The sequence below is a fragment of the Poeciliopsis prolifica genome, unplaced genomic scaffold (assembly GCF_027474105.1).
Source record: "Poeciliopsis prolifica strain line A6 unplaced genomic scaffold, Auburn_PproV2 SCAFFOLD036, whole genome shotgun sequence".
Classification (NCBI taxonomy): domain Eukaryota; kingdom Metazoa; phylum Chordata; class Actinopteri; order Cyprinodontiformes; family Poeciliidae; genus Poeciliopsis; species Poeciliopsis prolifica.
Genome location: NW_026562411.1, coordinates 683,849 through 697,500, shown reverse-complemented (window position 1 = coordinate 697,500; position 13,652 = coordinate 683,849). Strand labels below are relative to the sequence as shown.

At 47.9% G+C, this 13,652-nt stretch overlaps 1 protein-coding gene across 1 annotated transcript in view; it reads right to left on the bottom strand.

Annotated features, from left to right (window-relative positions):
- The window catches only part of hecw2a (HECT, C2 and WW domain containing E3 ubiquitin protein ligase 2a), a 32,657-nt gene extending 27,275 nt beyond the window's left edge, over positions 1–5,382 (bottom strand). Inside the window, 4 exon segments of the mRNA XM_055052838.1 lie at positions 1,400–1,471; positions 1,474–1,575; positions 1,578–1,960; positions 5,250–5,382. Coding sequence (XP_054908813.1) covers positions 1,400–1,471; positions 1,474–1,575; positions 1,578–1,776 — 373 coding nt within the window. The 5' untranslated portion in view covers positions 1,777–1,960; positions 5,250–5,382.
- Positions 5,383–13,652: the final 8,270 nt, after the last annotated feature.

The window sequence follows — 13,652 nt, the reverse complement described above, 5'->3', positions numbered from 1 at the left end:
AGTGCGTCATTGCAATGCTGTGTGTTGAAACTCTACGCGTGTTGACTCAGCCTCCAGGCTATTGTTACAGCAGCTGACGCCTCAGCAGCTAACACCTCAGAAGCTAACTCCTCAGCAGCTAACACCTCAGAAGCTAACGCCTCAGCAGCTAACGCCTCAGCAGCTAACACCTCAGAAGCTAACGCCTCAGCAGCTAACGCCTCAGAAACTAATTCCTTTGCAGCTAACACCTCAGAAGCTAACTCCTCAACAGCTAACTCCTCAGCAGCTAACGCCTCAGAAGCTAACTCCTCAGCAGCTAACGCCTCAGCAGCTAACTCCTCAGAAACTAATTCCTCAGAAGCTAATTCCTCAGAAGCTAATTCCTCAGAAGCTAACAACTCAGCAGCTAACTCCTTAGCAGCTAACACCTCAGAAGCTAATGCCTCAGCAGCTAACGCCTCAGCAGCTAACTCCTCAGAAACTAATTCCTCAGAAGCTAACAACTCAGCAGCTAACTCCTTAGCAGCTAACACCTCAGAAGTTAACGCCTCAGCAGCTAACGCCTCAGCAGCTAACTCCTCAGAAGCTAATTCCTCTGCAGCTAACGCCTCAGAAGCTAACGCCTCAGAAACTAATTCCTCTGCAGCTAACGCCTCAGAAGCTAACTCCTCAGCAGCTAACGCCTCAGCAGCTAACTCCTCAGAAACTAATTCCTCAGAAGCTAATTCCTCTGCAGCTAATGCCTCAGAAGCTAACGCCTCAGCAACTAACTCCTCAGAAGCCAATGCCTCTGCAGCTAACTCCTCAGAAGCTAACTCCTCAGAAGCTAACGTCTCAGCAGCTAACTCCTCAGAAGCTAACGCCTCAGCAGCTAACTCCTCAGCAGCTAACTCCTCAGAAGCTAACTCCTCAGAAGCTAACTCCCAGAAGCTAACTCCTCAGAAGCTAACATGTTGTCACAAATTGAAACCATTAGATATCACTGGTTACAACAAAAATATTGTGCTAAGTTTCAGCAATGATAATAAAAATTTATTCTGTTAATACTAAAGCGCTATAGTAAATTAGGTTTACCATTTCTCCAGGGATAAACTAAGTGATTTATATTGTTTAACATTTAAATTTAAGATTTAATCGATACATTTTCTTTGGAAAATGCAAACAATCATAGCTTGATTGTTGTTGTGTTACCATAGCTACAATTTAATGCCTGTCAGGTTGTTCACAAATACACCTCAGCCAATAAGAACCAGAGATTGATTTAAGCTCCGCCCCCTCCCAGAACCCACCAACTCTGACTCAAAACTGGAGGCGAAATTCTTCATGTGAAGAGAGGCCCTGAATCAGAGGCCCCTGAATCAGAGGCCCCTGAATCAGAGGCCCCTGAATCAGAGGCCCCTCCCGGCTCTGGACTCACCGATGTGGTACAGCCCGATCCAGTCGGTGGCGTCCACCTCCTCCTTGATGTCCCAGGTGATGACCAGGTTTGGCCGCGGTTCAGCGTGTACTCCAGCGTGGACGCCGTGAGCGAGGAGCGGCTCTGCGAGGTCACCAGGTCGGTGTCGCTGTTGGCCCTCGTGAGCCCGACCGGCCGCCTATGACGGAGGCGGCGTCCACGGCCGCCCCGCCGCGCTCCGCCAGCGTCCGCAGGTTCTCCGGGCTCAGCGTGTGGCGCAGGTGAGGGCTGCGCCGGCGGGGGGCCGACAGGTGTTCACGGCCTCCCACCGACAGGTTGGGGGGATTGTGGGAGCGGGTCCTGGGTGGGAGGACCGCGGTGGCGAGGGACGGACGCATGCTGGGCGGCGGCTCACAGACACAGACGTACAGGAGGAGAAGAAAAGAGCTTCTGGACCGAACCTTAAAGCGCTGCTGCCGGATCCGGATCCCTGTGACTGTCTGACCCAAACCGAAGAATTTCACGGACCGCCATGGTCACAAGTCAAAGGTAACAGGAGGGTCACAGGTCAGCTTGAGGAACCTCCGGGGAGCAGAGAGGAAACCAGAGTTAGAATTAAATGAACAGAGAACAGCCTGAGTCCAGCACCGTCCTGCTGCTGGTCTCCAACATGGCCGACAACATGGCCAACTCTTACCAGGCTTCTGCCTGGTAACAGCTCGCTAATCCTAATCCAAGACTAAATATTAGTTGGACACTAAATATTTAACTCAAGCTAATATTTAACTTGCTCAATATTAGTTGGAAGCTAAATATTTAGCTTGCAGTTAATATAAATACTGCTAATGTATAGCTAGCAAGCTAAATATTTAAGTTCAAACTAGTATGTAGCAATCTAAACATTTAGCTTGCTAGCTAAATCTTTGTTTGATGGAAAATATGTAATTTTAAAATATTTAGCTCAGTGCTAAATATTGAGCTTAAGCTAACAACAAGCAGCATTAGCTTCTATGCTCAAATCTGGAAAAACTTCCAGAAAACTGCAAAACAGCCGAAACCCTGACTTACGTTAAATGAACGCTAACCTAGATAGAGCTGCTTTTGGACCATAATAAGTGTCAAATATGAACAACTTTTCATTAGTTTCATTTATTTTGACACTAAACTGTAATGTGAGTTCAACAGCTGAAGCTTGGTCCAAACCGGGTCGACAACAGAACCGGGATCCCACAGTGTTGATCTGAGGCCAAACTCCTCACTCTGCTGTCTGGCAACAACTGGAGGATTTCACTTATTGTCTCTCACGTGACACATGAAACCTTTCAAATTAAAAGCGGGGCAGCGGGCTTTATCTGCAATCAATGCGGCTGAACAGAACCGCCGACCCGACCACCGGGAGGAATCAGAAGGAAAGCAGGACGTTCCTGACTCGACAAGATCCCACCCACACACACACACACACACACACACACACACACACCCACACACACCCACACACACACACACACACTCACACACACACACACACACACACACACACACACACACACACACACACACACCCCCACACACACCCCCACACACACACACACACACACACACACACACACACACACACCCACACACACACACACACACACACACACACACCCCCACACACACACACACACACACACACACACACACACACACACACCACACACACACACACCCACACACACACACACACACACACACACACACACACACACACCCCACACACACACACACACACCACACACACCACACACACACACACACACACACCCCCACACACACACACACACACACACACACACACACACACACACACACACACACACACACACACACACACACAGTGAAACCTCAGACAGGGATTTACGGGAGAATAAACCTCCATCCAGATGCAGGCGCCGTAAATCCGGCTCACGGCGCCGACCCGTTCTGATTCTGATTCTGGGTCTCATCCCAGAGACCGGCCGCTGTGACGTTGCCATGGTTACGTAATGGCGCCGCACCTCCACAGATGTTGGGAGCGGACCGGACCGGCCTGCAGGTGGAGAGCAGTGCAGCAGAGGTTCTGGGTTGTAATCCCCCCTCCGGTCCGGATTGACCCGGATTACCGACCCGTTTCCAGGGAAACCGCCTCCAGCCCCCCAGGGAGGGGTCGTCACAGGAACCGGTCCGGTTTCTGTGGTTCTGATCCAAAGCACGCTGCAGAGGGGTCCAAGGCGCGGTCCGGGGGCCATTTCTGGCTCGGACCAGGGTTCTGGACGGAGCGAATCTGCCCCACTAACAGAACAGAGTCACCAATTTATCTAACAGAAAAATATCGTCTTCACAAAGAACAAGGGGCAAAAAATACAGTTTGGGTTTCATTTTTACTCTGAAACCCAAACGATAAATCAGAACCTGGACTGAAACGACGTTCTGATCCACTTTATGTCAAAAGAATCATCTTCACTTTATTACTGAACAGATACAATAAAAAAGACAATTTTTAAATATTTCTAAAATGTTTTTCTCTTCTTTAACTGAAGGATTTTGTCAAAACGTTTGTACAGATGGCTGACCTTTGACCTCCAGGTGGTCTCACTGGAGGATGCTTTTATCTCATATTTGATGATTTAATGAGGATTTCAGACTGATTATTGCTCTGATGTCTCTCCATACCAGGCTGCATTGATCAGAAAACCATCTTTTCTCCTCAGGATGAAGAAAAACTGAAAATGTTTCAGATTTTCTGTTTACACAGAAAGATTGTAACATTATTTATGCTCATTTTGTAAATGCTGCAGGGTTTTTATGTTGAAATGTTTTCCTCAAAACATGCAGAAGAATTTATTTTTCACAAAATTAATGTTTAACACTTAAACTGTAATGTGGATATCAGTGATTACAAAGTAAAAGTTTGACATTAGTTCTATTTATTGTTGTAATTGTTTGACCTCATGCAGTGAAACTTAGTTTCAATGAAAGTTTTATGATATTAATCAGTTTTCATACCATTAAACAGATGATAGGAAAACGGCTAAATTTAGAACTTTTATTCATGTTCTAAACTAAAAAATAAAAATATTAGTTCTTCAATAATATTTGTATTTTTTTGATATGTTATCAATATCTATTTTGTGTAACCCCGATTGAGCTGAAGATCTGGATCCAAAAACATTACATTTCAACCTTGCTGGTTTTAAACATTTTAAATATTCTTCTTTTTATTTATTTAATTGGTAAATATGTTTATTTGTCGGTTTTTAAACGACCCAGACATGTTTATCTGTGGGGAAATAAAACATATTTTTATGAGTCTGTGATGTGAAACGAGCTGATGGATGAAGATGAGGATGAAGATGAGGATGAAGATGAAGGTCTGATCAGAGGAAGCTGCAGATCTGAAATGCTGCGTTTGCATCTTTAGTTTCCTTCAACTTTGATCAAAGATTTTAAAACAAAACAGGATGAAGGCATCATCATCATCATCATCAGTGTCTTTTACCGCAAACTGATCTGACTGCAGATCGATAAGAAGCTGATTGATAACCAATCACAGGCCAGCTCGCCCCCAGCTGGAGGCCAAACCGAACCGAACCGTGTCAGCAGAATCCATCTTACATAACGGCGCCGTCCCGCTCCGCCTGTGCGGGACGTGCGGGGACTATGCAGGGTTACTGTGGGAATTCCCTACGTCATCGCCTCTCATGTAGCATGCGGAGCTTCACGCGTGAAGCTGGACGGCATCCCGCATCGGTGCGGAGAACCGCTGCGGCTGTTTCACTGACACGCACCATCATCATCATCATGGTTACCTCTGTCCCCCGCTGCGGGGCGAGCACCGCACGCAGCTTACCTTTGACGCAGAGCTGCGGGTGGAGGAAGGTTCCCTCCTGCGGGTCCTGCGGGTTCTGCGGGTCCGATCCAGAGGTGCGCAAGGAAAGCTCAGCCTCACCTTCCTCTCTCTCAGCGTGTGTGTGTGTGTGAGTGAGTGTGTGTGTGCACCGGAGGCTGCTGTTTCTGCGGCTCTCGCTCTGCCTCTCTGCGCAGCTGCAGTCCGGCTGCAGAGCACGCGACTCACCGGTGGATGGCGTCACGCGTCCGGCTGGTTCCCGCTGAACACCGCATGGTGACACCGCATGGTGATGGGGAAAAACCCGGAGAGGGCGGGATTCACCCAACCTGTAGAAGCACACAGACCTTCCGGTTACATCATGTTTAATATTCCGTCTGAAAGCTGCAGCTGCTGGACTGGATCCAGTTTTCATGCAGGAAGAGGATCAATCCTGCAGACCAGACACCTGATCAGGTTTCTGACCAGGTTTTCTAGAAGCTTCATCCAGAAACTCTCGTGCTGACAGGAAGTTGTGCTGAACCGCCATGCTGAGCACTGCTAGCTAAACAGTTAGCGGGGCAGGCTAATCTCAAGACAGTCAACATTAGTTCCGTTATGGAAAAGAGAAACACAAACATATTTAGCAGATGCTAATGCCTAACCCTAAACACCAGAGCAATAGAGGCCCAGATCTACCACACCAGACAAGACCCAAGGTGTAGGTTGTGCAAGGAGGCCCCTGAGACAGTCCAGCACATCACAGCAGGGTGCAAGATACTGGCAGGGAAAGCGTACATGGAGCGACATAACCAAGTGGCAGGCATAGTGTACAGAAACATCTGTGCAGAATATGGACTGGAAACCCCGAGATCAAAGAACCCCCAAAGGTGGTGGAGAACACCAGAGCTAAGATCCTGTGGGACTTCCAGATCCAGACAGACAAAATGGTAATGGCGAACCAACCAGACATTGTCGTAGTGGATAAACATCAGAGGAAAGCTGTTGTGGTAGATGTAGCAATAGACTTAGACTTAGACTTAGACTTAGACTTGACTTTATTGATCCCTTGGGAAGACTCCCTCAGGAAATTATAGTTACCAGCAGCTCACAGGCAAAAATGTGGCACACAGTAAGCATACACAAAATACAAAAAAATACAAATTAAATACAAAACAAAGAATATAAATACAACACAAAAGGAAATTATAGCAATTTGGTCGATAGATTGACCAGTGATATGGTATTGCACTGTATGGTTTGGCCTGATAAATATGGAGTTCACATTTGTAGAAAAACTACTCCTTCTTCCCTCTGTCCTGTGTCACCTCCGACCCCCCAGTGAGGAGTTGTACAGTCTGAAGGCGTGGGGGACAAAGGAGTTCTTGAATCTATTGGTCCGGCACTTGGGAAGCAGCAGTCTGTCACTGAACAGGCTCCTCTGGCTGCTGATGACGGCATGTAGAGGGTGGCTGCTATCGTCCATGATGTCCAGCAGTTTGTTCAGTGTCCTCGCCTCTGCCACCGTCACCAGAGAGTCCAGCTTCATGCCGACCACAGAGCCGGCACGCCTGATCAGTTTGTCCAGTCTGGACGTGTCCTTCTTGGATGTGCTGCCTCCCCAGCACACCACGGTGTAGAAGAGGACACTGGCGATCACTGACTGGTAGAACATCCACAGCAGTTTGCTGCAGATGTTGAAGGACCGCAGTCTCCTCAGGAAGTACATCCTGCTCTGCACCTTCCCATACAGGTGGCTGGTGTGTTTTGACCAATCCAGTTTACTGTCCAGCCACAGCCCGAGGTACTTGTAGGAGCCCACGACCTCAACCTCCGTTCCCTCTAGTACGACTGGTCTCGGCATTGGTCTGGACCTCCCAAAGTCTATAACCAGCTCCTTCGTCTTAGAGGTGTTGAGTTCCAGGTGGTTTGTGTGGCACCAGAGAGCAAAGTCCCTCACCAGACAGCGATATTCCTCCTCTCCGTCGTCCCTGATACATCCGACTATGGCTGTGTCATCAGCATACTTCTGTATGTGACACAGCTCCGAGTTGTAGTGGAAGTCAGAGGAGTACAGGGTGAAGAGAAGAGGGGCCAGCACTGTGCCCTGAGGGGCTCCTGTGCTGCTGACCACAGTGTCAGACACGGTGTCCTTTAGCCTGACATACTGCGGCCTGTTGGTGAGGTAACTATGGATCCAGGTGACCAGGTGCTGGTCCACTCCCATGCTATTTAGTTTGTCCTGGAGCAGAAGGGGCTGGATTGTATTAAAGGCACTGGAGAAGTCCAAGAAAAGGATCCTCACTGTGCCACTGCCCTTCTCCAGGTGGGAGTGGGCCCGGTGCAGCAGGTAGAGGATGGCATCCTCCACACCAACATCTGCCTGGTAGGCGAATTGCAGGAGGTCCTGAGCATGTTCCACCTGAGGTCTGAGGAGGCCGAGGAAGAGCCGCTCCAACGTCTTCATCAGGTGTGAAGTGAGTGCCACGGGCCGAAAGTCATTCAGCTCGCTGGGCCTGTTCTTCTTGGGCACTGGGACGATGCAGGATGTCTTCCAGAGGGTGGGCACTTCCCTTAGCTGCAGGCTGAGGTTGAAGATCCGCTGTAGTGGCTCTCCCAGTTCAGCAGCGCAGGTCTTCAGCAGCCTTGGACACTGGTCCGGCCCTGCTGCTTTCCTGGGCTTGAGCTTCCTCAGCTGTTCTCTGACCTGGTCTGTGGTGATGTGGGGTGGAGGTTGTGCTGAGGTGTGTGGGGGGGTTGTCAGTGTTTTCTTGTCTGTGGGGAGGTGTGTGGTAAGGAGCAGAGGTGGCTGCAGTGAGAGAGGGGGTTGGGGGGCACAGACTGGTTGAACCTGTTGAAGAAGTTGTTCAGTTGGTTTGCCCTCTCCATTGTTCCCTCAACGACTCTGGTCTTTGTGTTGAGGCCAGTGATGGTCCTCACACCTTCCCAGACCTCCCTCATGTTGTTCTCTCTCAGCTTCTGCTCCACCTTTCTCCTGTAGCTGTCTTTTGCTTCCCTCACACACTGCTTCACCTCCTGCTGTGCTGCCTTCATGGCCTCCCTGTCTCCTCTCCTGAAGGCAACCTTCTTCTTGTTGAGGACAGTTTTGACTTCCCGCGTTACCCAAGGCTTGTTATTAGGGTAACAGCGGACAGTCTTAGCAGGGGATACCACATCTGCGCAGAAGTTCAGATAGTCCGTCAGGCAGTGTGTCAGCCTCTATGTCCTGGCCATGCGGGCTGAACAGTGCATCCCAGTCCGTGGTGTTATAACAGTCTCTCAGAGCACTCTCCATCTCAGGGGACCACCTCCTGATGGAGCGAGCTGTTGTAGGCTGCTTTTGGACCAGGGGGGTGTACAGTGGCTGTAGGTGAACGATGTTGTGATCTGACTTCCCTAGTGGGGGGAGGGGTGTTGCTCTGTATGCATCCCTCACATTGGCATACAGGAGGTCGATTGTCCTGTTGTTCCTGGTGGGGCAGTCAACAGCTTGGTGGAAAGTGGCCAAAGTAGAGTCCAAGGTCACATGGTTGAAGTCCCCAGAGATTATAATAAAAGCGTCAGGATGTTTTGTCTGTAGCCTTGCTGTGACAGAGTGGATTTTTTCACAGGCAGTGGTAGCGTCCGCTCTCGGTGGGATGTAAACGCAGATGGAGATCACGTGACTGAACTCCCTCGGCAGGTAGTATGGCCGCAAGCTAACGACTAGTAGCTCGAGGTCCCGACAACACCAAACAGTCTTTACAGTGATATGTCCTGGGTTACACCATTTATTGTTCACATACATGATGAGTCCCCCACCTTTTCTTTTACCACTCGCTTTCGTGTCCCTATCAGCCCTCACAGCGGTGAATCCTGGCAGGTCCACGTTAGCGTCCGGCACGAGGTGGTTCAGCCATGTCTCTGTAAAGATGAACAAGCTGCTCTCTCTGTAGATCCGCTGGTTGTTCAGTGCAGACAGCTCATCCATCTTGTTCGGCAGCGAGTTCACATTCCCCATGATTACAGTGGGAATCGATGGCTTGTAGCGCCTCCTGTTGTCCGCTAGCTTAGCCTTTAGCTTAGCCCCAGCCTTGCAGCCCCTCGGTCTCCTCCTCAACTCCACCGGAATGTTGTGTCTTATGCCGGCTTGTCCCATTGTTCTAAAGTCCAGCAGTTCCTCTCTCGAATAAGTGAGAAGTTTGGAATTATCCATAGGATAAATAAAAAACACACACAGCCTCTTCTGTGTTGAAGAGGCAACAGAAAAAGTTAAAAAAGAGCTAAAAACTGAAGAGCTACTGGAGAGGCAGCCGTCTCCCACAGCGCCAAATACCAAGTGATTGCAACATCAGAAAAAAGGAGCACGAGAAACTGGAGAAATACCAGGGCCTCAGGGAAGAACTGGAGAGGGCCTGGAAGGTGAAGACCACAGTGGTGCCTGTGGTCATCGGGGCCCTCGGGGCAGTAACCCCCAAACTGGAGCAGTGGCTACAACAGATCCCAGGAACAACATCAGACATCTCAGTCCAGAAATGTGCAGCAGTCCTTGGCACAGCCAAGATACTGCAGGACCCTCAAGCTCCCAGGCCTCTGGTAGAGGATATATAGATCTATATATATAGATATAGATCTATATATCCTCTGGTAGAGGATATATAGATCTATATATAGATCTATATATATAGATATAGATCTATATATCCTCTGGTAGAGGACCCGAGCTCAGAGGATAAGAACCACCCGCGGTGGGTGAGAAGGGAATTTTTTTTTATTTATATATATATATATATACATATATATATATATATATATATATATATATATATATATATATATATATAAACTTTAGAACGTTCAGTTTCAGGTGAAGTGACGTTAGAACTTGAAATATTTACAAATGTTTGGTTGAACTCCATCCTAAGTTTTATTGACGCCTTTCAGCTGCCAGTAGAAAACAGCGGCAGCCTTCAGGATCAGACTGCAGGGAAATACCGCCCCCAACAGGCTGCAGGGAGGTACTGCATCTTTAAACAAATCCAAACATTTCAACACAATATTTCACATTATTTTATTCTGGTTCAGTCATGTGATTTAAATACCATGAAACGATTCTAAATCTCTGATGCGTTTGTTGTGAACTGGCTCTGTATTAAATTTAAACCCAAACAATTTTTAATAAAGAAAAACCAGAAACAGGAGTAATTTTCTCAGTTTTAATCAAACATTTGTTCCAAAAGTCCCATTTACAAATAAATCAGCTGAAAATATAAGTATAAAAACATCAAGCAGTTTGTAGTAGGTAGTAGCGGCACAGCGAGCTAAATGGTTAGCCATGCTGAGCCCGGTTAGCGCTAACATTACTCCCACTAATGTTAAAGCGCTAAACCAACATGGTATTTAGCTAACCGTATTAGCTGAATATGCATAGCTATTAGCTACAGTTAATATTAGCTACTGTTAGCTGAAGCAAAGCCAACTCGCTAAACGCAACCCTGTTGATGCTTTAATAAACTGAAAGTTTACCAAACAAATTATTACTTCAAAAGTTTACTGCAAAATTTAATTCAGGGGAGACTAATTTTTCAAAAGGTGCCAATCTGTGTAAACAGATTGAGGAAAGCGCTAAATCTGTTTACACAGGACAGATCTGGTATCAGATCTGAAGTGGTTGCCGTGGTAACAGAAATATGCAAACAGAACCGGAGCTGAGCTGTGGAGAGACTGCAGACGGAGAGGCTGCAGACAGAGAGACTGCAGACAGAGAGACTGCAGACAGAGAGACTGCAGACAGAGAGACTGCAGACAGAGAGGCTGCAGACAGAGAGACTGCAGACAGAGAGACTGCAGACAGAGAGACTGCAGACGGAGAGACTGCAGACAGAGAGACTGCAGACAGAGAGACTGCAGACAGAGAGACTGCAGACAGAGAGACTGCAGACGGAGAGGCTGCTGCAGACAGAGAGACTGCAGACAGAGAGACTGCAGACAGAGAGACTGCAGACAGAGAGACTGCAGACAGAGAGACTGCAGACAGAGAGACTGCAGACAGAGAGGCTGCAGACAGAGAGACTGCAGACAGAGAGACTGCAGACAGAGAGACTGCAGACAGAGAGGCTGCAGACAGAGAGACTGCAGACAGAGAGACTGCAGACAGAGAGACTGCAGACAGAGAGACTGCAGACGGAGAGACTGCAGACAGAGAGACTGCAGACAGAGAGACTGCAGACGGAGAGACTGCAGACAGAGAGACTGCAGACAGAGAGACTGCTGACAGAGAGACTGCTGACAGAGAGACTGCAGACGGAGAGACTGCAGACAGAGAGACTGCAGACAGAGAGACTGCAGACAGAGAGGCTGCAGACAGAGAGACTGCAGACAGAAACTGCAGACAGAGAGGCTGCAGACAGAGACTGCAGACAGAGAGACTGCTGACAGAGAGACTGCAGACGGAGAGACTGCAGACAGAGAGGCTGCAGACAGAGAGACTGCAGACAGAAACTGCAGACAGAGAGACTGCTGACAGAGAGACTGCTGACAGAGACTGCAGACGGAGAGACTGCAGACAGAGAGACTGCAGACAGAGAGACTGCAGACAGAGAGGCTGCAGACAGAGAGACTGCAGACAGAAACTGCAGACAGAGAGACTGCAGACGGAGAGGCTGCAGACAGAGAGACTGCAGACGGAGAGGCTGCAGACGGAGAGACTGCAGACAGAGAGACTGCAGACAGAGAGACTGCAGACAGAGAGACTGCAGACGGAGAGACTGCAGACAGAGAGAGTGCAGACAGAGAGACTGCAGACAGAGAGACTGCTGACAGAGAGACTGCTGACAGAGAGACTGCAGACGGAGAGGTTGCAGACAGAGAGACTGCAGACAGAGAGACTGCTGACAGAGAGACTGCAGACAGAGAGACTGCAGACAGAGAGACTGCAGACAGAGAGACTGCAGACAGAGAGACTGCAGACAGAGAGACTGCAGACAGAGAGACTGCAGACAGAGAGACTGCAGACAGAGAGACTGCAGACAGAAACTGCAGACAGAGAGACTGCAGACGGAGAGGCTGCAGACAGAGAGACTGCAGACAGAGAGACTGCAGACAGAGAGGCTGCAGACAGAGAGGCTGCAGACAGAGAGACTGCAGACAGAAAAACTGCAGACAGAGAGACTGCAGACGGAGAGACTGCAGACAGAGAGACTGCAGACAGAAACTGCAGACAGAGAGACTGCAGACGGAGAGGCTGCAGACAGAGAGACTGCAGACAGAGAGGCTGCATGCTGTCTCAGGCTCTGCCATCTTCAGCTGGAGCTTCCACCTGTTGAGGTCCAGACCTGTCGCCATAGAAATAACGGGTCTGGACCAGAATCTCAGGCAGGACAGAAACACAGTAGCCTGAGGCTAACGGGTTCAGCCAAACCTCTGATTTCAGGAACATTCAATCACCAGACAAAATATTACAAATGTCCCTTTAATCTCAGGTCATTAGTCACAAAGGGCAGCTTTTGATTAGAAAACACCCGGCACATTTAAAACACGCTGTAAAAACTTCTGGAGAGTTAAGATCACAATTTCCAAAACCATCAGAGAATAAAAACTTTCCACTTCTTTTCCAATTCGCCTCCGTCGATCCGAACGGCTGAAGGACGAAGTCACAGTGAACAAGTCAGAGTCCAGAACATCATTGTGAGTTTATGATCTCTTCTACCAGGTCGGCGCACGGTCACGACGAGGCACCAAAACCGCACGACAAAAGCCAGGGTCACGAGTTTCCACACATCCGGTTCACCATCAGTGACCACAGGGCATGGCAGGTCCTAGTCAAATCATCCATTTAGTACAACGGCAGACACAGAGGCTTCCCACTGGGAGCCACATTTAAACACTGGAACCAGTAAGGTCCACTTCCACTGACGGCAGGAGTGAAGCAGGAAGGCACAGCGGCCGACAGGCGCGACGCGAAACCGCTCATCGCTTCAAACACACATTTATATTTAGTCATTTTCACATTTCTATATTTTCAAAAATGCCAATTTTTCCATTAAAAAAAAAAGAACATTCAAATTTCTACATTTTTAAATGTCACATTTTAAATTTAAATTTTTAAATGAATACAATTTTTAAAATATTTTTATTTTACATTTTGAAAAAGTAAATATTTTAAAAGTTCTGTGTCGAAATATTACACATTTATTAGATTTTAAATTCATACATTTAAAAGCTTCAAATTTTTCAAAATAGGTACTTAACATATTTATTAATGTTTTAAAAATGTTTTTCTTTTTGTAACAACATCAACATTTTAATGTTGAAAATGGTAAAAATGAATTTTATGATCTGATTCTCCGTTTTATCGGCTCCATTATAAAAACAAAAAAAGTTCAGAAAACCCAAAAAGCATCAATAAAACACAAACAAATCATTTCTGTCTCTCTGCTCGGTTTCAGC